General features: G+C 39.0%; 1 protein-coding gene across 3 annotated transcripts in view; it reads right to left on the minus strand.

Moving 5' to 3' along the window:
- Gpcpd1 (glycerophosphocholine phosphodiesterase 1) overlaps nt 1-27,383 on the minus strand; it is a 97,134-nt gene that overhangs the window by 23,590 nt on the left and 46,161 nt on the right. For all 3 annotated transcript variants that reach the window (XM_045156440.1, XM_045156439.1, XM_045156441.1), the window contains 8 exons: nt 26,174-26,336; nt 25,562-25,694; nt 22,848-22,902; nt 11,664-11,756; nt 8,267-8,344; nt 7,500-7,539; nt 4,502-4,563; nt 1,113-1,178 (listed from right to left, as the gene is read on the minus strand). In XM_045156440.1, coding sequence (XP_045012375.1) covers nt 1,113-1,178; nt 4,502-4,563; nt 7,500-7,539; nt 8,267-8,344; nt 11,664-11,756; nt 22,848-22,902; nt 25,562-25,694; nt 26,174-26,336 — 690 coding nt within the window. The remainder of the gene's footprint in view (nt 1-1,112; nt 1,179-4,501; nt 4,564-7,499; nt 7,540-8,266; nt 8,345-11,663; nt 11,757-22,847; nt 22,903-25,561; nt 25,695-26,173; nt 26,337-27,383) is intronic.

Here is a 27,383-nt window from a genome sequence, read left to right on the forward strand (position 1 = left end):
GACCTAGAATTTACCACGTAGTCTCAGGGTGTCCTCAAACTCATGGCAATCCTCCTGCTTCTGCCTCCCAAGTGCTGGGATTAAAGGCATGCACCACCATGCCTGGCTATTTCTATTTTTTTGATAGTGGCCATTCTAAAGGGGTATGGAGGGATAACTCATGGTGATTTTGACTATCATGTCAAAGAAGCAGAAGCCAAAGGCCAGGAAAAATTGATTTGCTCAAAGCCACAGTATTATGTAGCACACATTCATAGTTTAGGTACTGAGACTATACAATGAGAAATTAACTAAATCTCTGCCAGGCAAAATTAAAGCTAAATTTATAGAAATTTGCAATCTACTGACTTTAAAATATTCTGATACAGCTGGGCATGGTGGCACATGCCTTTAATCCCAGTACTCGGGAGGCAGATGTAGGAGGATCACTGTGAGTTTGAGGCCACCCTGACACTACATGGTAAATTCCAGGTCAGCCTGGGCTAGAGTGAGACCCCACCTTGAAAAAACCCCCAAAAACAAACAAAAAAGAAAAACCAGAAATAAGGCCCATCACAGTTTCTCAATAAATATTTGAGGACAAATGAATGATTAGATCTAGGAATGACTACAAATATGTCTGTGGAAATTACTTTTCCTGAGTAGTTATAGAAAGAGTGCTCAGAAAACTATGTAAAATATATGTTTACATGGGGAATTGGAAAATAAAAGCTTAACTATAGAGTTTTGACTATAAGTATATCTGGAAACAATTCATATCCAGGCATGGTGGCACACGCCTTTAATCCCAGCACTCAGGAGGCAGAGGTAGGAGGATCACCATGAGTTTGAGTGAGACTACATAATGAATTCCAGGTCAGCCTGGGCTACAGCAAGACCCTACCCACACCTCAAAAAACAAAACAAAACAAAGTAAAAGGTCCCATACATTTCTGTACGAATAAGGTATGCTTTACTTAAAAATCTAGTAAGCACTATCCTTCAATAGAGGAAGCTACATAATTTCAGTTTTCCTTAAGCCAATTTAAACAAAAGGGTAGTTTTAATATAAGAATTAAGAGAAGAATTTTTAAAGTGAGGGTAAAGAGGGATAACTGGAAAGAATTACTTACCCTTTGTTGGCATATCCATTTTATTTCGATGTTAAACCCTACATCTTCTGGTAATGACTCTAAAACCTGCAGTTTGTTGTTGTCATTGTTGATGATGATGATGAATTGTGTTTTGTTTTGGTAAGATAGAGGACAAAATAAGAAAACAAAGCCAGAATTATTACTATAATCAGTAAGCATATAGTACCAGTACAAATAAAAATGTTTTGTGTCTTTAGTGTAAATCATCACTCAAGCTGAAAACCTGGTTGATGAGTATAATGTTAAATAAAAAAGTCAAAGAAAGCTGGGCATGGTGGTACACACCTTTAATCCCAGCACTCTGGCAGTACAGGTAGGAGGATTGCTATGAGTTCGAGGGCAGCCTGGGCAAGAGTGAGACTCTACCTTGAAAAATAAAAAAAAAAAAAAAAAAACACCAAGAACAACAAAAAAGTCAAAGAAATTAAATGGCAAAAGCAACAGTTTCATGAACTATCTGTGATAACTGAAAATTTGCACCACAAAAATGGATACTAAATGTAAAATCCTTTCATTGATCCTTTTAAACATGAACTGTAGGCAACATGAAGATTCAAGACATCAGTCACCGTTTTCTGAGTGACATTTAAGTAGGTTGATATATTTGATTAAGATATAATAGCTACATAAAAACCATGAGTTTTAGCTTGTCTTGAAGGTAAGGATACGTAACAAATACCATGCTGATAATCCCCAGAAAAGATATTATGCTACCTGCAAGTATGCTAAGGTCCATAAATCAAAAGACTGTAAAGAAATTGTTCATTTTAAAGAAAACTGGGCTGGAGAGATGGCTAAGTGGAGAAGGTACTTGCTCATAAAGCCTAAGCCTAAGGACCCAAGTTCTTTTATCTTTTGTTTTGTTTTTTTGATGTAGGGTCTCACTCTAGCCCAGGTCGACCTGGAATCCACTATGTACTCTCAAGCTAGCCTCGAATTCACAGCAATCACTCCATCACATCTGGTTTGATGATCCAAATTCTATTCTCCAATACCCACATAAAGCCAGATACACAAAGTGGTGCATGTATCTGGAGTTTGTTTGCAGGATCTAGAAGCTCTGATATGCCAATTCTCTCTTTCTCTATTGGGTATGGTGGCACACACCTTTAATCCCAGCCCAAGGTAGGAGGATTGCTATGAGTTCAAGACCACTCCGAGACTACATAATGAATTCCAGGTCAACCTGGGCTAAAGCAAGATTTTACCTCAAAAACAGAAAAGAAAAAGGCAAAAAGAAAATTTCCCAGAACTTTTGCCAGCAGATTATTTTGGCTGCCATGACTAGAAATATAGACTGAAAATATGAAGCTTGATTACTGACCTGGGGAGATAACTAAGTAGTAGTGAACATGCCTAGCATATATGAGGTCTTAGGTTCAATTCCAAATACAAGGTAGGGGCAAGAACTAACTTGGTTACAATAAATAACTGCTTTGGTTATGGTTAGGCCAATATATAACCACAGTCTGAACATACATACTTTAGCATGTATGATAGTGCTTATTACTATAGCACCAGCTAAAACAGCACAGGAACAGCGGCAGGAATACTGCCTGGGAGTGTGGTGCCAGAGCTCCAGCCCGGGGTTACAATAATCAGGTACTTGTAAAGCACGGTGCCTGAAACAATTTGTGCTCAATTTTGTGGGGTACACTTTTCCTCCTACATGTTATTTATATAATGCACTGTCACGTTTTCAAAACAAAATTAGGAATATGAGGCAAAAGTGTTGAGATTGTGAAACATGAAGTTTACCAAAAGACTATCCTCACAAAAAGATTATAAATTGGGGTGGGGGGTAGGGAAATGGCTTAGTGATTAAGGTGTTTGCCTGTGAAGCCTAAGGACCCAGGTAAGCCAGATGTACAAGGGGGAGCATGCATCTCGAGTTCATTTACAGTGGTTGGAGGCCCTGGTGCATCCATTCTCTTTTCTCTCTTTCTCTCTCTGTCTTCCTCTCTCTCTCTCTCAAATAATAACTAAATAAAATATTAAAAATGTTTTAAAAATATAATTGGCATTTTTTGAATTTTAATTTTTTCAGATTAAATAATGGTGATGGCCCAGTGAATGAATTGTTTATGAATATATAACTCATAAGGCTAAATAAAGTTGCCAAGTACCTAACATATAATTAAAAAAAGGTTTTGTTTTAAGAATTAAAATTCTTGAGAACCATAAATTTTGAGAACCAAATGATTTTAAAATTTGGAACTGGAATGGCACTGTTAGGCACTATAATTATATGAGAAGTTATAAATGCAGTTTCAAATGTAGAATGGCAATGTCTACTTCACTCTTCACTGAGATCTTTTATGCAGAATAGCTACTTAAGTTTATACTTTAACCAATTAACATTTTCTTTAATAATTTAAACTGTTTTATTAACTCCTTGCGCGATACATACCTGAAGGTTTCAACAAAATAACTTCAATAAATATTGTCATTTCCTTCCTTTCTAAATCATATGCTTTCTTAGGTCCTACACTCAGACATTCCACCTCCCCTAAATACATTTCCACACCATGAGAAGCTGAGATCACAACCTCCAAAAATAGCCGTGAGGAAGGCAGACATTTGGAAGAGAGGTTCTGGGGAGTCAGACCTAGTGTCTCTTTAGCACCTGTTTGGGGATTTCTGACGCTGTAACAGACTCCCATATGCACTGTGTCTTTTTTTCTCTCTGTTTCACAAGTAAATAGATAAATAAATCTATCTCTCCCATATCCACTCTTTCTGTCTAAAATGTGTCTAGTTTCTACATGCCCATGCTAGTCTTTGCTTAGCTCTTGCTTGTCTCTTATTTTAAGTAGTCAGGATGCTTTTTCAGTTGGAAAATATTATTTCACCCCCAAAAGATAAGGAAGTTTTATATCCTATAAAACACCTCTCCTACACATCATTCTGTGCTAGCTCCTTTCTGTTCATGAGTATGTGAACTTGCTGCTGTGCATGGGAGGTGGAAGTAGGAGGATGAGTCGAGGTTATCCTACAAGGTGAATTCAAGGTCAGCCTGAGCTACAAGAGACCTTGCCTCAAAAAATTTAAGAAGCAGCCAGGTGTGGTGACACATACCTTTAATCCCAGCACACAGGAGGCAGAGGTAGGAGGATCACTTTGAGTTTGAGGAAAGCTTGTGACTACAGATGAGCTCCAGGTCAGCCTGGGCTAGAGTAAGATACTATATTATGCAAACAAAAACAAAAACAAAAAATAAAACTAAAAAGCATCCTTCCCGACAAACCTGCACGAAGGATAACTTTACCACAATCTCTTTAGTGCCTAGTTAAAAGAGCAAAATAACTCATTCAAGCAATATGAAAATTAATAAGACAGCTTTGTTGGGGTTTTCCTCAAGAACTTACCATTTTCAGAGAAGGAAATGGCTGGTTTTCAGACAAAGAATTTTCCTCTTCAATCAGAGATTCTGAAATTTCAAATTACAAAAGTTCAGTAAATAAAATGCCACTAGATCATAAGTTTCCCTAAACCCTAAGGAAGAGATGAATGCTGAAGTAACTATGAGGTCAGGACTTTTTATGTTTAGTATTTCAGAAAGCTCTTGAATCTATTATCTTTAACTATGATGAAACCCATTTTCTAAATAACTATTCTTCACAAAGACTAACTTGTAACACTTAAATGTAAATGCCACCCTTCACATTATACATGTTTTTATAGAAATGAAACTACTATTCTCTGAACAGCAGTCACAAGTAGTGATTTATTTCTCCAGGGAGTTTAGAGCCGTTCCATTTGTTAAGACTTCTACTAGAAACACCAAAATCAGCTAAGAAGTTAAGATTAAAGATAATCTATAGCTACTTCTGTTAGCATCATCATTTATTCCAAAATAGGTAACATCTTAAATGAACAACAGGGTCTGGGGAGATGGCAAAATCAGTAACATGCTTGGTTTGTAAGCATGAAGACATGAGTTTGATTACAAGAAGCCATGTCAAAAAGTCAGCATTGGGGCTGGAGATATGGCTTAGTGGTTAAGCGCTTGCCTGTGAAGCCTAAGGACCCCGGTTCGAGGCTCGGTTCCCCAGGTCCCACATTGGCCAGATGCACAAGGGGGCGCACGCATCTGGAGTTCGTTTGCAGTGGCTGGAAGCCCTGGCGCACCCATTCTCTCTCTCTCCCTCTATGTGTCTTTCTCTCTGTGTCTGTAGCTCTCAAATAAATAAATAAATAATGAACAACAACAACAAAAAAAAAGTCAGCATTGGTGCTGAGTGATGGTAATGTCAGGGCAGTGTGGGAAAAGAGAGGAGGTGAAGACAGGTAGATACCTGAGGCTTATTGGCTAGCCAGACTAGCCCAATTGGCTAATTCTAGGTAAATAAAAGACCAGAGATTAAAAAAAAAAAAGTTGGAGGGCTGGGGAGATGGACATTGGTTAAAGGGGCCTGCCTGCAAAGCATGCTAGCATGGGTTCAATTCCCTAGTACCCACATAAAGGCAGATGCATAAAGTGGCACAAACTACTAGAATTCATTTGCAACAGCAAGAAGCCTTAGCATGCCCTCTCCATCCGCTCCCATCTCTCTCTGCTTGCAAATAAATAAAAATATTTTTAGCTGGGTATGGTGGTACATGCCTTTAATCCCAGCACTCTGGAGGCAGAGGTTGGAGGCCACCCTGGACTACATAGTGAATTCCAGGTCACTTTGGGCTAGAGCAAGATCCTGCCTCAAAACAACATCAATAATAAAATTATATATATATATATATACATACATACATACATACATACACACACACACACACACACACACACACACACACACACACACACACACATAATTTTTAAAGGTGGACCATGCCCGAAACTAACAATACCCGAGGTTGCCCTCTGGTGTCCATATACACAAAAAATTGTTTCTGCGACTAGAGAGATGGCTTGGTGATTAAGGCAATCCCTGCAAAGTCTAAGAACTTGGGTTTGATTCTCCAGGACCCACTTAAAGCCGGATGCATAAGGTGGTGCATGCATCTGGAGCTTGTTAGCAATGGCTAGAGGCCTTGGTGCACCCATTCATATTATTTCTCTCAAATAAATAAATAAAATATTTAAAAAATTATTTTTAAGAAAGAAAAAAGTTGAAATAATCAAGTTTTTCATTCCTTTTTTTGTTTGTTTGTTTTTCAAGGTAGGGTCTCACTCTAGCCCAGGCTGACCTGGAATTCACTATGGAGTCTCAGGGTGGCTTCGAACTCACGGCAATCTTCCTACTCTGCATCACGAGTATTAGGATTAAAAGTATGTGCCATCATGCCTGGCTCATTTCTTTCTTTATATAAGAGAGCGAGGGGACCAGATAGACAGAGACAGAATGGGTGCACCAGGGCCTCTAGCCACTGCAAACAAACTCTAGACATGTGCTACCTTGTGCATCTGGTTTCATGTGGGTACTGGAAAAATCAAACCCAAGTTCTTAGGCTTTGCAGGGATTGCCTTAACCACCGAGCCATCTATCCAGCCCAACCTTTTTATTTCTTAAGTCAATTTATATGTATTATAAATGATAAGACTAAAATTATGTTTAAAAACAGTAAGATGCATTTAACAGTTTATAGTCATGAAATATATATAAACTCTATCTCATCACAATTTATTTTAGACATACTCTTTGGAGTCTCAAACATCTCAAAGTTCCTTCACAAAGGTATTCAAACTTTTGCAAAACAACTAATAAGTACTGACCTGTTACAGAGCACAGTGTAAATCTCTAACCCTATATATAAAATCATTTTCTTACCCTTGAAAGGCTAACATTCTAGCTGAAGAAAGAGACATAAACAAAAATAAAAGGTTTTGAAGGAGGTACACTAAGCCTCAAATAAACAGTAAAACTATTAAGCTCTATGGTGTAAAAGGGAAGTAGATTTACAAAGGGATGTAGTAGGCAGAAAATTCTTTGAAGAAACTGATGCACAAAGTAGGCAGTCAAACAATCTAAGCTGGGTGTGGTGGTGCACAACTTTAATCCTAGTACTTGGGAGGCAGAGGAATGAGGATTGCTCTGAGTTTCAGGCTACCTTGAGACTACACAGTGAATTTCAGATCAGCCTTACCCTACCAGGAAAAACCAAAACAAACAAAACAAAACAAACGCCCAAGGCCATAGCAAGTACATGATAGAGCTGATTCAAATTCTAGGCACTATAGCTACACTCTGTAGTCAATGGGCTCTCTAATATGTAATGGTTAAAAATGTTTGGAAAGATTAACAAGTGCAAAAGTATAAAGAACTCTGATTATCAAGCTAAGTAAAGTAATAAAAATGTTTTCTGCATATATGGCATATATTCAGTTGAAAATTTGTGTAAGACAGCATTTCTATACTGGCACCTTACCTTTCCGATCTTTAGATTTTAGTGCAGTCACATGAGTAAGCTAGAAAACACAAACACACAAAATCCAATTAGAAAAAAGGCCATACTTATGTAGACAGTTAATTCAGTAAGGTAGAAATGACATAAATGTAGAATTATCAGTTTAATAAGAATAAGCATTAGCTATTATATATATTAGTGCATACATATACATAAAAACATGACGAAATACAGAGAGAAAAAGAAAATAAAAAATTTAAGTTTGGAAACTAATTATACTCAACTATTTAGACACCTAAAAGTTCTGAGATAATGAATCATGTAAAATTACACAAGGCAACAAAATATACAAAGATCCTAGAAGTAACACATATGAAACCAACTACGACATAAAAGGACTGTTGCAAGCAGGAAAGGTTATGCGACAGCTGGTAGGACCCATGCAAATAGTACAGTGCAAAATGATTTCACCAAATGAGAAAAGACAACAAAAGTATACTCTATGCATGCTGAATGCATAGTCATTCTTATGCAAAGAAAATATTAACTACATTAAATAGTAAATAATAAGCTGGGCGTGGTGGCACAAGCCTTTAATCTCAGCACTCGGGAGGCAGAGGTAGGAGGACCACTGTGAGTTTGAGGCCAGCCTGAGACTACATAGTGAATTCCATGTCAGACTGGGGTAGAGCAAGAACCTACCTTGAAAAACAAAACAAACAAACAAACAAACAAAAAAGTATCAATAAAGCTAGAGGAAAATTCACACTTTATGCTACTGTTAATACCTTTAACAACTGGAGCTGGTCAAATGTCAATTCTTTTACTGGGATTTCAAATAATTCAACTGGATCAGCATCAAATTTCTATTAAAACAGAGACAGAAATGGACCTTATTTCATTATTTCTGAATGTATACACTAAGGAGACCTACATTTCAATTTGCTGATGGTTGAAAATAACTATTAGGTTGCCATCATGACCCCATGCATACAAACCCTTCTAATCTAACACTATCTCATACAGTCTTTTTTTTTTTCTTATAGGACTAAGATGAAGGCCATGACCCTGTGCATGTGGGCAAGGGCTCCAACACTTACACCCCCGCCCCTGACTTGTGGTTTTACTGCAGGCAGCTGAGTGTCTGGAAGTGGTAGGGTGGTGACAGAGCATGGTGTCAGACGTCATTTCCCTGCCTTCTACATGCGGTATACATTTTATTTGACATACATTCATGCCACATGCCTAGGAAATCAACATGCAAGTCTTAGCTTAGAGATTAACTGCTGCCTGTAAGCTTCTAAATTTTTTGAAGCCTTTTAAAATTTAAGCTTGACTAAAATTAGCAGCCACATAAATAAATTGCCACAAAACTTGCCTGATTAGCTATAAGCAATATTTAAGAACAACCCTGATCTACCATGCTTCCTCCACAAGCAAATTTACTTCCAGGTTTTAATGCCATAGCAATTGTCACTGTTAGAAGTACTACTGTCCTGGGACTGGACAGATGGCTCAGCAGTTAAGGCACTTGCTTGCAAAGCCTGCCAGTCCCGGTTCAACCCACATAAAGCCAGTGGACATTCACTTGAAGCAACAGCAAGAAACCCTAGCGCATCCACACGCACAAACACACACATGTGTGAATAAGTAAAAAAAATTATGAAAAGAGAAGTCCTACTATTTTAAGGCAGTCAGTTAAGATACCACCAATAAATCATCCGTTCAACAAGCACATTGAAAGCCACTGCACACATATATTCACTCATGAACAGTGGTACAAACCTGTGTATGTAAAAAGTTTTTCTGGAATGATACACAAGAAACTATTTAGAGTAAGGGAGTGAAACCAAGGAAAAGGGGAAAGGAAGGTTTATTGTTCATTTCATAATCTTTTGAACTACGTGCATTTTCCCCTAAAAATGGTTGTTTTTACATGAAAAATTCCAGCTTGAAATTAAAACTCAATATAAAAATGCATAAATGTTGAGCATGGCCGTGCACATCTATAATCCCAGCACTCAGGTGGCAGAAGAAGGAGGGCTGCGTGAATTCAAGTTCAGGGCCTGCCTGGGATTACACAGTGAGTTCCAGATCAGCCTTGGCTAGAGTGAGACTCTACGTTGAAAAAGCATATAATTCCTTACTTGAATTTCTCAGTGAACTCATTCAAGTTCAACTTCAGAGAAAGACAGTCTGGTCAATAAAAGTGATCAGTAATACTCTTCAATAAACCCTCTATGATATTATTAGAAGTAACATTCTTCCAAAGCAACCTGCTCCCTTTCTCTTTAGTTATTCTGTTTCTGTCATATGAATATCTCCTTCCTTCCCACACTCCTGATTCCATTTAATAGGTAGAAGCATCTTTGTCTAACAATCCTAGTAAACCAAGCCCCAAGGAGCATGCATGGTATCTTCTGATGCTCTATTAGACAACATGTGCAACATGATCTGATTCAGGTGTCCCCCATAAACTTAGATGTTCTGAATGCTAGATCCCCAGCTGATGGAGATTTGAGAATTAATGCCTCCTGAAGGCAGTGTATTCTTGGCAGTTGGTTTATGGATGTTCTAGCCAGTTTCCCCATGCTAGTGTTTGGCACACTCTCCTTTTGCTATTGTTCACCCGATGTTGGCCAGGGGGTGATGTCCACCCTCTGCTCATGACATCATTTTCCCCTGTCATCATAGACTTTTCCCTCAAGTCTGTAAGCTAAAATCTGCTCTTTGTTGGGTGATTTCTGCCAGCAATGCAAACCTAACTGCAACAGTAAAGTTGGTACACAGAGTGATGTTGCTGCTAGACACCTGACTGTGTGGCTTTGGCCTTTTGGAGCTGATTTTCAAGAGGAATGTGGAATGATTTGAAACCTTGGACTAAGAGATGCCTTGCAGGGGTGGAAGGTGGTGGTGTGATCATAAACTTAGGTGTTTTGGATGTTAGGTTCCTCAGTCAACGAAAATTGGAAATTAAAGCCTCCTGAAGCCTCTGCTCATGCCATCATTTTCCCCTGCCATCACGGAGCTTCCTCTTGAGTCTGTAAGCCAAAATAAACCCTTTTGTCCCAAAAGCTGCTCTTGGTCAGGTGGTTTCTGTCGCCAATATGAACCTGATGGCAACACCATGTTGGCACACTGACCTGAATTTCAATCAAGTCGCTCAAATATGAGATGAACCTTCCTAACTGAAGTCCTTGAGAAATCACCTGGACAATTTGCACACTAAAATTTAACAGTTATTTAAAAAAAAAAACACTAACAAATTCTAATTTAGATGCATTTTAAAATCTCGTTCTGGTGGCTGAAGAGATGGCTTAGCAGTTAAGGTTCTGAAAACCTTACGTTCAATTCCCCTGAACCTATGTAAGACAGATGTACATGGTGGCACATGCATCTGCAGTCCATTTGCAGTGGCTAGAGGCCCTGATGTGCCCATTCTCTCTCTCAAATAAGTTAATAAATAAATACATAAATAAATAAAATAAAGTTGGGCAGCTGGGCGTGGTGGTAGTCCAGCTTGAGCTGGAGTAAGACCCCACCTTGGAAAAACAACAAGTTGGACAGTGCCACACTTTGTGTCCCTGATTCTACTTCACCTGTGGCCTCTATTACAGTGGGCATCTACTCTGTCTCTCTAGAACTCTTACTACGTCAGCTACCAAGAACAATTCTCTGAAGTTTAGTTCTAAACATTTCCCTTCTCATTCACAAAGTCATTCCTACCTCCTGAGATAGTCCAACTTTCCTTCAATGAGGCTTTCAATTTACCGACTGACTCCTTACCCTTTTCTTCAATTTTTCACTGTGATATCTCCATTTTTCTAAATCATGCTAACTGAAGAGGAAATAGGTTAGAGCAGAAACAGATAAGGGCCTACAGAAAATAAACACCGGTAACTTCTCCTCTTCTGCCTCAACAAAGTGACAGTGGCAGGCTGATGCACAGAATACCTGGAGGGTTGCTTTGTTGGTAACATAAGAGAGCACATTCAGGAATAATGAATACACCAGGAAATCAGTATCTCTATTCCTGCTCTCTTCAGTACTGCAAGGACTTCACAGAGAAAGGTGATTCATCAAGAAAAATGAACTAACTCTAATTAATACCTAAAAATATCACAAAACTTATTGTTTAACTTTCTTATCTAATATTAAGTTTACAATGAAAGAATTTCAACATACCTTTTTCATTGTCAAACAACAGGTAAGGTCATGATATACCACAGGTACAAAGTCCTTTGATAGATGAACATCAAATTCTACAAATGCTGCACCCTGAGAGAAATAAACAAGGCAAATATTTGAGAATCATTTTCAGGAGTAAACCACATTCAAGATCAGTGTAAAATTATAGCTCTGTATACAAAACCAAACATTTCTTCATGAATACCACATTTCAAAATTTTTCTCATTTTGTCTTCCAACAATTTTTCTTTTTGCAAAAGCCCAACTTTTTCTGGGGGGAAATGAGCACCAGGGCATCTGAGAGGCAGTGAGACAGTTTATCATGTTATCTCTGACAATGCTACAAACAAAAGTGGATTCCAATAGTAGGCACATTCTAATCAGCATATCATCAGAGAGAAGGTGAGGAAAAGAACTGGCTGAGACTTCCTGTTAAAAAAAACAGCAAAATATACTCTACTACTAAAACGTGAGGTGCATAAGAAATTATCAACTATAGCAGAGAAGTAGGAGAGATCCAGAGCATCTAGAGCCCACAGAAGCAGGAGAAGTGGCTCCAGCAGCAGCAAAACCAGGTTGGTGCAGCTGTGGCCACAAGGCTAGGCTTGAGCCACAGGAAAAGCCAGGTGAGGGGACTCCCCACTCACACTGACTTCCTGCAAACTCAAGAAATGTGAAGGGAGGACCTCAGCGACCAACGGAGGAACTGCTTGTGAGGCAGAGGGTCACACAGACCAGCGAGAGAACTAGAGCCACAATCCACAGCCTCTCCCCAACCCACCACCAGTGCCAGCAAGTACCAGAGACCTGAGGAATGGAGCATACCTACACAGCACCCTGCACCAGCAATGAGAGCAGTCATCCAGCAACCCAGCCAGCCTAACTGAGGCCACAGTGTAAAAAAGAGGTAACCAAGCAAAAGCACACCATAACTGAGACCAAAACAATCCCAAAAGGTAACTGGGATTACAGCAGGTCAGTACCCACCAAGTAAGCCTGGTGTATAAACTTTAATCAGAAGTGCTAATTTTACCTTCCATGTCACAGAAACCTGATGGATGGTCGGATCTGCCATTCTTAAATAAGCTATATTTGGGGCTTGTCATTTGCTGCTGAATGATTTATAATGCTTTGTTTACTCTTCTGTTGTTTATTAGGGAAGGGTCTCACTTGGTCACAAATTGACTTGGAACCCTCAACAGACCAGAAATCTTAGCCTCCTAGTTGACAGATTAAGGGTGTGGGGCAACATACATCCTAAGGGGCAGTGACTTTGTTAAAGGATCTGGTTGTCATAATACCTACTCTTACATAAATACCTGTGCTGTTTTTCATTGAATGTGTACATCGTTTAGTTAAATTTTAGAATCTGCCTGTAGTTTGATCCACTCAGCCTACTTGAATATTCTCTTAGCAGGCAAACGCAACAACTAGGGTCACTTCGGTAGATACACTAAGAGTCTTAAGAGCCACACCGAGCACCTTAAGTTCCTACCCTGAAGATATATAACATCAGATTGATTGATACATATAATAACACTGCAGGTAATTAGAAAATCCAAGCATTAAAAAAATCCAAGATGCAAAAACATATACATTATAACATAAGAAACAATAAAAATCAAGACAATATAAACCCACCAAATAGTATTAAAACATCAGAAATGACCTCCAGTGACACTGATTTAGAGGAAATGACTGAGAAAGAGTTCAAGTGAATTTATAAATATGTTCAAAGAAGTCAATGAGGAAATGAAAAACAACACAGGATACCAATTTAATGAGATAAGGAGATCAATACAAGACATAAATAAGGAAACAGAAATAAAGAAAACCCAGTAGGAATTAGTAGAAATGAAGAACACAGTCAATGAAATTAAAAACTGTAGAAAATCTCACCAGGAGAATGATTGAAGGAGAGGACAGAATATCTAAACTAGAAGACCAGGTGGCAGATCTAAGAGTCCAACAAAGAGAAAAACTAATAGGAAACAAACTAATAGGAAAGTATAAATGGTAATTTCAAGATATTTGGGACACTATAAAAAGATCTAATATAAACATTCAAGGAATAATAGGAGAAGAATTTCACTCCAAAGGCATAGTAGGCTTTTTCAACAAATCCTAGAAGAAAACTTCCCCCAATTTGGGAAAGAGATGCCAATGCAGGAAGACTTTAGAACACCAAACAGACAAATCCTGAAAACAACCTTGCCTCGCCATATTACAATTAAATTACCAAACATACAAACCAAAGAAAATATATTGAAAGCAGTTGGAGAGAAAAATTAAATCATATACAAAGGCAAGCCCATTTGGATCACAACAGATAACTCAACACAAACGTTAAAAGCCAGAAGGGCTTGAAAGGATGTATTTCAAGTTTTGCAGGATAACAACTGTCAATCAAGATTACTTTATCCTGCAAAGCTATCCATTCAAATAGATGGAGAAGTAAGAACATTCCACAACAAAAGCAGACTAAAGGAATATTTTTTATTTTGTTTTTTTTTATTTTTTAATTTTTATTAACATTTTCCATGATTATAAAATATATCCCATGGTAATTCCCCCCCCCCACCCCCACACTTTCCCATTTGAAATTCCATTCTCCATCATATTACCTTGCCATTACAATCATTGTAATTACATATATACAATATCAACCTATTAAGTATCCTCCTCCCTTCCTTTCTCTTCCCTTTAGCAGACTAAAGGAATATTTGAAGACAAGACCAGCTGTACAGAAAATACTTGACAGGGTCCTCCATGCTGAAGAGAATGAAAAGCACACATATAAGGAACTTGGAAAAAAACAAACCATACTCAAATACCAGTTAATACAAGACAGCAAAGTTAAAACTGGAAAAACTACAAAAGAAGAAAAATGGCAAAAATAAATACCTTTCAATAATAACTCTTAATATCAAAAGCCCCAATGCCCCAGCCAAAAGGCATTCAGAGGTATATACAGATTGGGTTAAAAAGCATGATCCTTTTAAATTGTTGCCTTCAAGAAATGCACCTTTCTACAAACGATGGACACTATCTTAGGGTGAAAGGTTGCAAAATGGTGTTTCAAGCAAATGTGCCTAGATAACAAGCAGGAATTGCTATCCTAATATCTGACAAAGTAGACTTCAGTCTAACATTAGTTAGAAGAGATAAGGACGGTCACTTTACATTTTTTCAAGGTACATTCCAAAAGGAGTACATTACAATCGTAAACATATATGCACCTAACATGGGGACTCCCATCTTCAAACAAAAGCTATTAGAACTAAGGTCACAGATAACACCAAACACAGTGGTAGTGGGTGACTTTAACACCCCACTCTCATCAATTGACATATCATTCCGGGAGAAACTAAACAGAGAGGCATCTGGACTAAATGAGTTCATAGAAGAAATGAACCTAACAGATATATACAGGACATTACATCCAAATGCTGCAGAATACACATTCCTTTCAGTAGCACATGGAGCATTCTCTAAAATAGACTGCATATTAGGACACAAAGCTAATCTTAAACAAATATGGAAAACTGAAATAATCCCTTGCACTCTATCTGATCACAATGGGATCAAACTACAAACAAGAGCAAAAAAAAAAAAAAAAAAAAAAAGCCATATAGCATAAACAAAATCATGGCAACTAAATAATACACTACTAAATGATGATTGGGTAAATGAAGGAATCAAGAAGGAATTCAAAAAATTCATAAAATCAAATGATAATGAGAACACAACGAAACAAAGAGTTGTTTCTTTGAAAGGATAAACAAGATTGATAAACCCTTAGCAAATCTGACCAAAAGAAAGAGAGAAGACACACAAATTAATAAAATTAGAGAGGAAAAAGGCAACATCACAACAGATATCAGAGAAATTCAAAAAATCATATGGACATACTATAAAAACATATCCTCTAAGTTTGAAAATCTGAAAGAAATGGATGATTTCCTTGATTTATATGACCTACCTAAATTAAATCAAGATGAGATTAACCACTTAAATAGACCTATAACAAGAATGGAGATCCAAGTAGTAATTAAAAAAAAAAATCTCCCAACTAAAAAAAGTCCAGCCCCAGATGGATTCATTGGGGAATTTTACCAGACCTTCGTGAAAGAACTAATACCATTGCTTCTTAAACTTTTCCATAAAATAGAAAAAGAAGGAATCATACCAAACTTCTACAAAGTCAGCATCACCCGGCTAACAAAACCAGGCAAAGATAGAACAATAAAAGAAAATTACAGACCAATCTCTCTCATGAACATAGATGCAAAAATTCTCAACAAAATATTGGCAAACAGAATACAAGGATATATGAGAGAGATCATTCACTCTGACAAAACAGGCTTTATCCCAGAGATGCAGGAATGGTTCAACATACGGAAATCGATAAATATAATATGTTATACCACATGATCACCTCATTAGATGGAGCAAAAGCATTTGACAATATCCAACATCCCTTGATGATAAAAGTCCTACTGAGACTGGGAATAGAAGGATCATATCTCAATATAATAAAGGACAAGTCTACAGCCAACATATTACTAAATGGAGAAAAACTTGAAGCTTTTCCACTAAATTAAGGAACAAGACAAAGGTGTCCACTGTACCCACTTTTATTTAATATAGTACTAGAAGTCGTACCCTTAGCAATAAGGCAAGAGACACACATAAAAGGGATACAAATTAGAGAGGAAGAAGTAAAGTTATCATTATTTGACATAGATGACATGATTCTGTATATAAAGGACCCTAAAGACTCTACCAGCAAACTGATAGAGCTGATAAATACTTTTAGCCATGTAGCAGGATACAAAATAAACACTCAGAAACCAGTAGCCTTCCTATATGCTAACAACAGACACCCAAAGGATGAATTCAGCGAATCACTCCCACTCCCACTTGCATAAAAAAATAAAGTACCTTGGATTATAAACCTAACCAAGGAAGTGAAGACCTCTACAATGAAAACTTTACAACACTCAAACAAGAAATTGCAGAAGACACTAGGAAATGGAAAAACATCCCTTGTTCTTGGATCGGAAGGATCAATATTGTGAAAATGGCAATCTTACCAAAAGTAATCTATACATTTAATGTAATCCCTATCAAAATTCCAGTGGCAATCTTCATGCAAATAGAAAAAACATTCCAAAAACTCATTTGAAAGTACAAAAAAATCTCGAATACCTGAAACAATTTTCAGCAACAAAAATAAAGGCTGCTGGTATAACCATACTTGATTTTAACCTATACTACAGAGCCACAGTAACAAAAACAGCATGGTACTGGCACAAAAACAGACATGTAGATCAATGGAACAGAATAGAGGATCTAGATGTAAGCCTGGGTAGCTACAGACACCTGGTATTCGATAAAAATGCCAAAAATAAGCATTGGAAAAAAGACAGCCTCTTCAGCAAATGGTGCTGGGAAAATTAGATACGTTATCTGCAAAAGGATGAAAATAGATTCTTCTTTCTCTCCATGCATAAGAATTAAGTCCAAATGGATTAAAGACCTTAACATCAGACCTGAAACTCTGAAACAGCTAGAGGAAAAAGTGGGGGAAACCCTTCAACATATTGGTCTTGGCAAAGACTTTCTTAATACAACCCCAATTGCTCAGGCAATAAAACTACATATTAACTGCTAGGATCTCAGGAAATTATAAAGATTTTGTATGGCAAAGGACACTGTGAATAGAGCAAAAAGGCAAACTACAGAATGGGAGAACATCTTTGCCAGCTATACATCTGACAGAGGATTCATATCCAGAATATACAAACAACTCAAAAAATTAATACATAAGAAATCAAACAACTCAATTAAAAAATGGGCTATGGTATGAGTTCTCAAAAGAAATACAGATGGCATATAAACATCTAAAAAAAAGTTCTACATCCATAGCCATTGGGAAATGCGGATTAAAACTATGTTGAGAGTCCATCTCACTCCTGTCAGATTGGCTACCATCATGAAACAAATGACCATAAATGCTGGTGAGGATGTGGATAAAGAGGAACTCTTCTATACTGTTGGTGGGAATGCAATCTGGTCCAGCCACTGTGGAAATCAGTGTGGAGGTTCCTGAGACATCTAAAAATAGATCTACCATATGACCCAGCTATACCACTCCTGAGCATACATTCTAAGGACTCATCTCACTACCTTAGAGATACTTGCTCAGCCATGTTTATTGCTGCTCTATTCACAATAGCTAGGAAATGGAACCAGCCAAGATGTTCCTCAACTGATGAGTGGATAATGAAGATATAACACATTTATTCAATGGGGTTCTACTCAGAGGTAAAGAAAAATGAAGTTATGAAATTTGCAGGAAAATGGATGGATCTGGAAAGGATTATACTAAGTGAGGTAACCCAGGCCCAGAAAGTCAAAAGTCGCATGTTCACTCTCATATGTGGATCTTAGCTACAAATGATTGGACTTCTGTGTGAGTAGGAAGAAAACTCAGTAGCAGAGGCCAGTAAGCTAGAAAAGAGAATAGAAAAGGAAGGGGTACTTAAGAGGATGGAACTGTATATATGTAAGTAGAACAGATTAATGGGAGTGAAATGGCCTAAGTGAGGTCAAGGGAAGAGACTGAGTAAAGGAAAGATGGAGGGAGGGCTAATCAAAATCCAAGAGGATATACATAATTCATATGGAAATTTACCTTTTTGGAAAATGGAACACTCAGGAGTCATAGACTGTTACCAGAGCATTTTCAGTGCCAGGGGTAGGATGCCTTCCAGTGAGTTGTTGACCAGGGAGGTCCCTGTTGCCCTAAAACATTATAGGCTATTGCTGAGGCCCTTGGTTTCCCACCAGGAATAGATGGTAAGACCCTATTGATGAAGACTGCACATACTTGGGCTGGAAAGTCACTGAGAAATCCTGCTGGAGGTGAGCTGAAAATCTCCTCCATTTAGACCAGTTGACAGAAAGCTGGAAAAAGCCACACTGCATATAGCTCAATGGGAGAGAAAGAAATCACCAGCAAAGATACTCCACAGTGATCACTGCAAGCCTTCTATTTGCTCACCAGGCCAAATGAGCCAACAGGTGCAATAGTGGCATGTCTGTTATGGGGGAAACCAACTGGAAGCCCCCTCTATAGGAGGGAATACATCCCTGATACTGAAAACCTACAACAGGGGTAGTCATGCACCCTAGGTGTATAATTTCTTCTGCTGTCTGGATTATGCATAAACAATGGTCATCAAACTGTCCAGTAAACACTTCTCTTAATGTTCATACTTATGTATTAATGCTACTCTCACTTTTGGTAGAGAACCTTCTCTTTTCAGATGGCAGTACCTTTGGGATGACTCAGAAGGCACCATGGTGCTGAGAAGTGACAGGGGTGCTCAGTACTGAAATATCTCTATCACACATTCCAAGGCTCAGGGTTCACTGTGGAAGAATTGGTGGAAAGAATGTAAGAGCCAAAGGAAGGGTAGGACTCCTTACAACATGCTCCTCCAGACACAAGATGGCCTGGATATCCATGACCTCACTGTGCCTGACACTACCTACACAAGACCGTCATAATAGGAGGAAAAGATCATTACATCAAAATAAAAGAAGAGACTGATTGAGAGGGGGAAGGGATATGATGGAGAATGGAGTTTCAAAGGGGAAAGTGGGGGAAGGGAGGGAAATACCATGGGATATTATTTACAGTCATGGAAGTTGTTAGTTGTAAAAAATAATGAAAATAAATAAAAAAGGAAAGAACTGGTTATGGAGGAGCAGAGAGATGCTTCACTGGTTACAGACATTTGCTTGCAAAGCCTGATAGGCCAGATTTGATTCCCCAGTACTCATGGAAAGTCAGATACACAAAGTGGCACATACGTCTAGAATTCATTTCAGGTGGTAAGAAGTTCTGTCACACTTACTCCCCCTTTTTTTTCTACCCCCTCCGTGTGCTTGAAAGTAAATATAAAAATAGAAATAGCTATGGAAATGGAGTTTTATTCAACTCTAAAGAAAGTTGAAAATAAGAAATTACATGGGATGGATGGATTTAAAAAAGATTTTAGCACATGAGGTAACTCAGGCCTAGAAAGTCAAATGCAGCATGTTTTCTCTTTTAAGTGAATCTTAGTTTCCAAAGTCAGCAGTAGAGGCCAGGAAGCCAGAAAGGGCCCATGAGGGAGGGAGGAAAAGGGAAGGCTTTAAGGGGAGGGTATAGTAAATATGTAAGTAGAAGGGCAGGATACTGGGAGTGAACTGGTCTAACTAAGTGAGATCAGAGGAGAAGGTGGAGGAAAAGAGTGGGTGGAAGGAGGGTTAATGAGAATTAAAGATGGACCAGGCATGGTGGTACACGCCTTTAATGCCAGTAATCAAGAGGCAGAGGTAGGAGGAATGCTGTGAGTCTGAGGCCAGCCTACAACTACAGAGTGAGTTCCTGGTCAGCCTGGACTAGAGTGAGACCCTACCTCAAAAAAAACCAAACAAAAATAGCTAAATAAATTTAGAAAAAAAGAAGCAATAGCTATGGGATGTGTTCACTCTGCTCCCAGATAACAATAATGATATACATGTCAAATTTCTATATGGAAGCCAAAATATAGATGAAAAGGAGTACAAGGACTATAGTTGAGAACATCAATTGTAAAAGCACATCCATCTGTCCTATGAATTAATCCAAATACAGATCAGGAAGATAATTGACACACAAATGTCACATTACTAACTGACTGTGGTCCACAGAACTGCTGCCAAAGAACAGAGAGACGCCTGCCCAGCCCTGCGGTGGTTCTAAGTCATATGCGGACCGAAGTGTAGGAATGTACATCAATCCAGACTAGGAGCAAAGAGCTCCAGCATCTGGTTATGATGCCTGACTTCCTATCATTTCTAAAGCAGAAAACAGCAACTTCTATGACTTTCTTTTTCTTTTTGGTGGGAGGGAAGAGTTTGAGCTAGGGTCTCTCTCTAGCCCAGGCTGACCTGGAATTCTAAAAATTAAAACTCTAGCCCAATGCTTTGACTAGGTATTATTCTAATCCTAGCACTTGGGAGACTAAAGCAGGAAGATGGTGCATTTGAGGCAAGACTCTTGTCTCAAAAACAAAACCACCTCTGTAGGCTACTGGAGGAGAAAGTCAGTCATACCCACTAATAGACTCCAAGAACTACACAACGAACCAGGCAGTCACGATGTTTAACAGTGGCATGGCTGTAATCAGGTAACCAACTGCTTTCTAGCTGGTTTTGAGGCCTGCTCCATAGAAAGGAATTCATGACTTGTATTGAAAACAAAGTCAAAAGCTGGGGAAGTCATAGGCCCAGGGGAGGGGGCAGGGATATAGTTACTACTGTTGTTTTGGTCAAATGGTTATGGTATGCCTATCTAATTACCATCTAAATATTTATGTTTTTGCCCAACAGACCATTGTTGACCTTTGGTCAGAGAAACATCCTTATGCAGTTGTTAACAAATGCAGAGATTCAAAAATCTGAGTGCTAAAAGCCAAGTGAGTACTGAGTGTTTAGCACTAGATGAGACATCTATATTTCTCCCTCTAAGAATCAGGGAACAGTGTGGGAGACAGGTTATGGAAGACCAGTGCATTCGTCAACTCATAGCAGCTGTGGTTACCTGTACAAGATAAGGCCAATCAATATTCTTCCATGGATAGGAGGGGCTCATGAGACCCACCCCACCCCTCCTCAGGAGCTAATGGCAGTTAATGAATGCTAGGGGAAGGGAAGTCATTCTCGTCAGTGGCTGTAGCCACTGGTAAGTGGTGGGAAGAAAGGGTGCAGATGGAGGTGGATTAAGAGAGTAATAAGAATATATATGATCAAAATACAACATATTTATATATGAAAATGTTTTTTAAAAACCCTAATACTTTATAATTAGATAAGAAATTTAGGGCTGGAGAGATGGCTTAGCGGTTAAGCGCTTGCCTGTGAAGCCTAAGGACCCCGGTTCGAGGCTCGCTTCCCCAGGTCCCACGTTAGCCAGATGCACAAGGGGGCGCACGCGTCTGGAGTTCGTTTGCAGAGGCTGGAAGCCCTGGCGCGCCCATTCTCTCTCTCTCCCTCTATCTGTCTTTCTCCCTGTGTCTGTCACTCTCAAATAAATAAATAAATAAAAATTAAAAAAAAAAAAAGAAATTTAACATAATCAAGTTGGTATGCAGAGGGTACTTTATTTTTGGTGTACAAAATAATATGCTTCACTATGATTTTTTTTATATAAACTGGTGTACCTTAAAGTATTATAAATAACTACCATCACAGCTTTCTATAAGCTTTATTTTCAAAGTGAAATCAGTCATTAGTAGGCACTTTCTCTTTTCCCAATAACTCAAGAGTATGGTAAGCTGGACATGGACATGGTGGTTCACAGCCCTCAGTCGTAGCACTTGGGAGCTCAAGGCAAGAGGATAGCTTTGGGTTTGACTGGGCTAAATAGTGAGTTTCCCCTAAAATTATTGGTTATGGTTTTTTGTTTTACACTTGAATTTTCACCAGAGATCTAAATAAATCCCCCCAAATATTTTACTTTCACTGAGAAAGGCTCAGAACAAGGATAAATATAAATAGTTCCCCTTCCCTTTTTTTGAGGCAAGCCCAACAGATTGGCCTTTTCATTCTTTTCCTTTTTTAATGAGAGAGAATGGGGTGGGGGAGGAGAGAGAATTGGCACATGAGGGCCTTCAGCCACTGCAGTCAAACTCCAGACACATGCACCACCTTGTGCACCCGTGTGACCTTGCATGCTCACACCACCTTGCACAACTGGCTACATGGGACCTAGAGAGTTGAACACGGCTCCTCAGGCTTTGCAGGTAAGCACCTTGACTATTGAGCCATCTCTCCAGCCCTTAGCCCCACGTCTCTACATCAAGAATCCAACGTTGTTTAAAGAAAGGTTACTCGGGCTGGAGAGATGGCTTAGCGGTTAAGCGCTTGCCTGTGAAGCCTAAGGACCCCGGTTCGAGGCTCGGTTCCCCAGGTCGCACGTTAACCAGACGCACAGGGGGCGCAGGCGTCTGAAGTTCGTTTGCAGAGGCTGGAAGCCCTGGCATGCCCATTCTCTCTCTCTCCCTCTATCTGTCTTTCTCTCTGTGTCTGTCGCTCTCAAATAAATAAATAAATATTAAAAAAAAAAAAAGAAAGGTTACTCACATGACTAGCAGCATTTCTTAAAGAAGCAATGGTATTTTCTTGTACTTTAGCCAGCCTGAAATACATAAGAAATAGTTAACGTGGAATAAGGAAACAAATGTCATAAAGAAGCCAATTATATTTTTAATCATGATAAGAATATACATTCTCTGTTTTGCTATCCCTAAAATATGACTATGAACACTCCTGGCTGGTATATGCAATTATTTCACAAGCAATTTCTACCAGCTACAGGTAGACATGTCCTATATGTGTACATATACTCCTTGCACTTGGGCATTTGGAGTTCTCTTCCTGGAGACAAGTGAGATGAATAAGGAAACCAAACTATTCAACAGCATGAAGAAGCAGCCACAGTAATGTGCTATGTGGATATGATTCGATACTGGCAAACTATGGGGGGAAAAGAGAAAGACTGACACACAAACAGGGTAGATGTTTGAAAATATGGCTAAGAACAAGAAGGAAAAGGAAGAAAACTCATTGTGATTAGGGACTAAGGGTGCTTCTTATTTAAATGCAAACTGTATTATAGACCTAAAATATCATAATGACAAGTCCTAACAGCATGCTAAAACAGGAGCGGGGGGGGGGGGAATTTTACAGTAGGAAGCCTATAGTATGGGGCTTGGGAAATAGGATAGCACTTGCTTCACACGTCTGAGAACCAGAGCACTGTCCCCATCATCTATGTAAAAGACTGGGCATGGTCACACCACAAAGTGCAGAGACAGGAGAATCACTGGAACTTACTGGTCAGCCAGTCTGACCAAAATATAACAGCTCCAGGTTCAATGAGAGCCCATCTTGAAAGGAAAAAATACAGCAAGAGTGCTAAGAGAAAGACAGCAGATGTTCTCCAAACATCTGGCATCAGCACCTCTGTGCACACATGCATACACATACCATATACACACGCATCACAATTCAGAGTTTAAAAAGTACTATAGCAGCCGGGCGGGGCAGTGCACATCTTTAATCCCAGCACTCAGGAGGCAGAGGTAGAAGGAGGGGCAGTGCACATCTTTAATCCCAGCACTCAGGAGGCAGAGGTAGAAGGATCGCTGTGAGTTCAAGGCCACCCTGAGACTACACAGTGAATTCCAGGTCAGACTGGGATAGAAAAAAAAAAAAATCCTTTAGCAATAAGCCATGGCACTGATTATTAACTAGGTTCAAAACAGGAAGGGAAAGACAATTTCACCAGGCTGGAAGCTGTGTCTCTTAAGGAGAGAAAAGGCACCTTTCTGATGAGGTCTAAGGTGAGCACTTTCCATTTTATAGATGAAAAAAATTGAGACCTTAAGAGAACAACTTAAAAGACAAACAAAAGGCAGACACAGGGCTGGAGAGATTGTTCAGCAGTTAAAGGTGCTTTCCTGTAACCCAGGTTCAATTCCCTAGTACCAACAAAAGCCAGATGCACAAAGTGGCATGTGTCTGGATTTCATTTGCAGGAATTCATTTACAGTGGCTAGAGACCCTAGTGCACATTCTCTCTCAATTTCTCTCTCTCTCTCAAATAAAAACTAAAATAAATTAGGCAGGTGTGGTAGTGCATGCCTTCAATCCCAGCATTTGGGAGGCAGAGGTAGGAGGAGTGTCATGAGTTCAAGACCACTCTGAGTCTACATAGTGAGTTCCAGGTCAGTCTAGGTTACAGTGAGACCCTACCTGGAAAAAAATAGTAATAATAAAATAAAGACAGACAAAAAATTTCCACTAAAGCTTTCTGCATCAAGCTTTCTTTCCTGACTTACAACTTTTAATATATTTCTCATTATCCATTTAGCTAGCACATTATTAAAAAGACTCCATATGATGGACAGTAGATTTATGAAGGGACAGTGGAAGAGGGGAGGGAATTATCATGGTTTACTGTCTATAATTATAGAAGCTGTCAATTTGAAAATGTTCAAAATAAAATAAAAAGACTCACTAGAAAGGGTAATCCCTACTGTCAATTTTAAGTCTTAGGATAATAATAAAGGCATCACCAGGGTTGGACAGATGGCTCAAAAGTTAAGGCGCTTGTCTGTAAAGCCTAAGGACCCAGGGTTCAATTCCCCAATACCCAAATAAAGCCAGAAGCTAAAGTGGTACATGTGTCTGGAGTTTGTTTACAGTGGCCAAAGGCTCTAATGCGCCCATTCATATTCTCTCTCTCTTTGCCTCTTCCTCTTAAGTAAATAAAATAGAGTATTTTTATTTTTATTTATTTACTTGAGAGAGAAAGAGGCAGAAAGAGAGCAAAAGTGAGAGCACGAAAGAGTGGGCATGCCAGGCCTCTAGCCACTGCGAACGAACTCCAGACACATGCTCCACCTTCAGCACCTGGATTACATGGGTCCTAGAGAACTATACTGGGTTTTTGGCTTGCAGGCAAGTGCCTTAACCATTAAGCCATCTCTCCAGGCCAAAATAGAGTATTTTTTTTTTAAAAGGAATTATTGCCAGGTATGGTGGCACATGCCTTTAATCCCAGGACTCAGAAGGCTGAAGTAGGAGAATCACTGTGAATTCGAGGCCAACCTGAGACTCTGAGACTACATAGTGAATTCCATGACAGCCTGAACTGAGAGACCCTATTTTGAAAAATAAAATAAATAAATTAATTAATTAAATTAAATTAAATAAAACCAGCATTATCTGACCTTCTAATTTCATCAAGCAAAAGCTATAGAATGGTAATCATATCCAAGTACTCAACCTACTGGGCAGTTGTTGTTGAGTTCCCTGCACCTCGATGTCCAACATCCAATGGTGTCCTTGGCTTCCAGTACTTGGAAAACGAAGACTTCATAGAACAGCTATATCCTGGTAATGGCTTAATGATGATAAAGTCAACTTTCATAGAAAAAAAAGGGGGGGGGGACAGACACAAAGATAAAAACTATTTAAAGGGTCATCATGAGCTCAGAAATACTTAAATAGCACTTTTAATACAGTTTTATTAATCCTCATAAAATAGAAAAGGATTAAGGCAAAATTGATTCAAAGTAAATCCAGAAAATTCAATGAATATGCTCCTCAAATTATACTAAATGTAAAGTTAATTGTAGGACCTAGAGAGATGGAAGTTAAGGAGCTTGCCTGCAAAGCCAAAGGACCCAGGTTCAGTTCCCCAGAACCCATGTAAGACAGATACACAAAATGGCTCATGTGTCTGGAGTTTGTAGTAGCTAATGATCCTGGCACACTCATTCTCTATCTGCCTCCCCCATAAATAGATCAATAATTTTTTTAAAAAAATTAATGTGTTAATTTAATCTTCACCATTCTCAAATGTATAATGTAAGCTAATGAAATTTTTATCTTAACCTTACCTCTTACTTTGCCTATGGTTTTCCTGGAAATTCTGCTCATGATGGGAAGAGTGAGGATGCCCGCGCTCTTCCCACTCTCAGCAATGGTAGATGACAATAGGCATGCTGTACCCACATGTCCAGGAAGGGCATCACCCTGAACTACATGCTCACCAAGATCTTCCTAAAAAATGAGGTGAAAAATACCCTGAATTTTTTAACACTGTCAATTTTAAAACTAAGGAACTCTTTAATGTCAGCTCAAGAGTACAGGGAGGCATGTCAGAGCTGGAGGATAAGACAACCTCAGATGTTGTTCCTCAGGAATGTCATCCACTTTTGTTTTTGAGACATCTCTATTGGCCTGGAACTCGTCAATCGCCATGAGGCTACATCGGCTGGCCAGTGAACCCCATGCGTCCACCCGTCTCCTCCTCGCAAGTGTCAGATTCAAAGAAGCACTTACCACTAAACCCGGGCATTTTCACATCAGGTCATCATGCTTGCAAGGCAAGCCCTTTACCGACTGAGCTATCGCCCAACACTGCGTTTAGTAGTTTAAATCAGCTATTAAATTTAGACATACAGGCAAAGGGCAAAGTGGCTGATAAACTAAGTAGGAGGAACTTGCAAGATAACATGTGGCACTGGGCTTGAGAGATGGCACAGCGGTTGAAAGCACCTGCTTGCATCTCCTCCATGTAGACCAGCTGACAGAAAGCTGGAAGAAGACACTCTACATACAGTTCAATGGGAGAAAGAGAAATCACCAGTGAAGATACTCAACAGTGGACACTGCAAGCCTTCTAATTAGCCAGCCAGGCTAAATTAGCCAATGGGTGCAATAGTGGCACGTCTATCATGGTGGAAACCAACTGCCCTCTAATTGGACTGGAGGCCCGCTCCATGGGAGGGAATACATCCTTGATGCTGAAATCTTAAAACAGGGGTAGTCATGAGCCCTAGGGATGTAACATCTGCTGCTGTCTGGCTAAATATATATACTATGCTTATCAAACTGAAAAAAAACTAAAACAAAAAAAGAGTACAAGGAGGAAGACTGAGTACAAAGAGTCAAGCATAGTGGCACACCTGCAGCACCAGCACTTAATCTAAGTCTGAGGCCAGTCTGTCTCAAAAAGATATGAAAGGTGGACGTTTTAATCACAGAAAACTTTCAAGAAAGTCTGAAGATACAGGCAGAGACTGGTTTTAGACTTAAGGTGCAATT

This window comes from Jaculus jaculus, chromosome 8 (assembly GCF_020740685.1).
Source record: "Jaculus jaculus isolate mJacJac1 chromosome 8, mJacJac1.mat.Y.cur, whole genome shotgun sequence".
Taxonomy (NCBI): Eukaryota; Metazoa; Chordata; class Mammalia; order Rodentia; family Dipodidae; genus Jaculus; species Jaculus jaculus.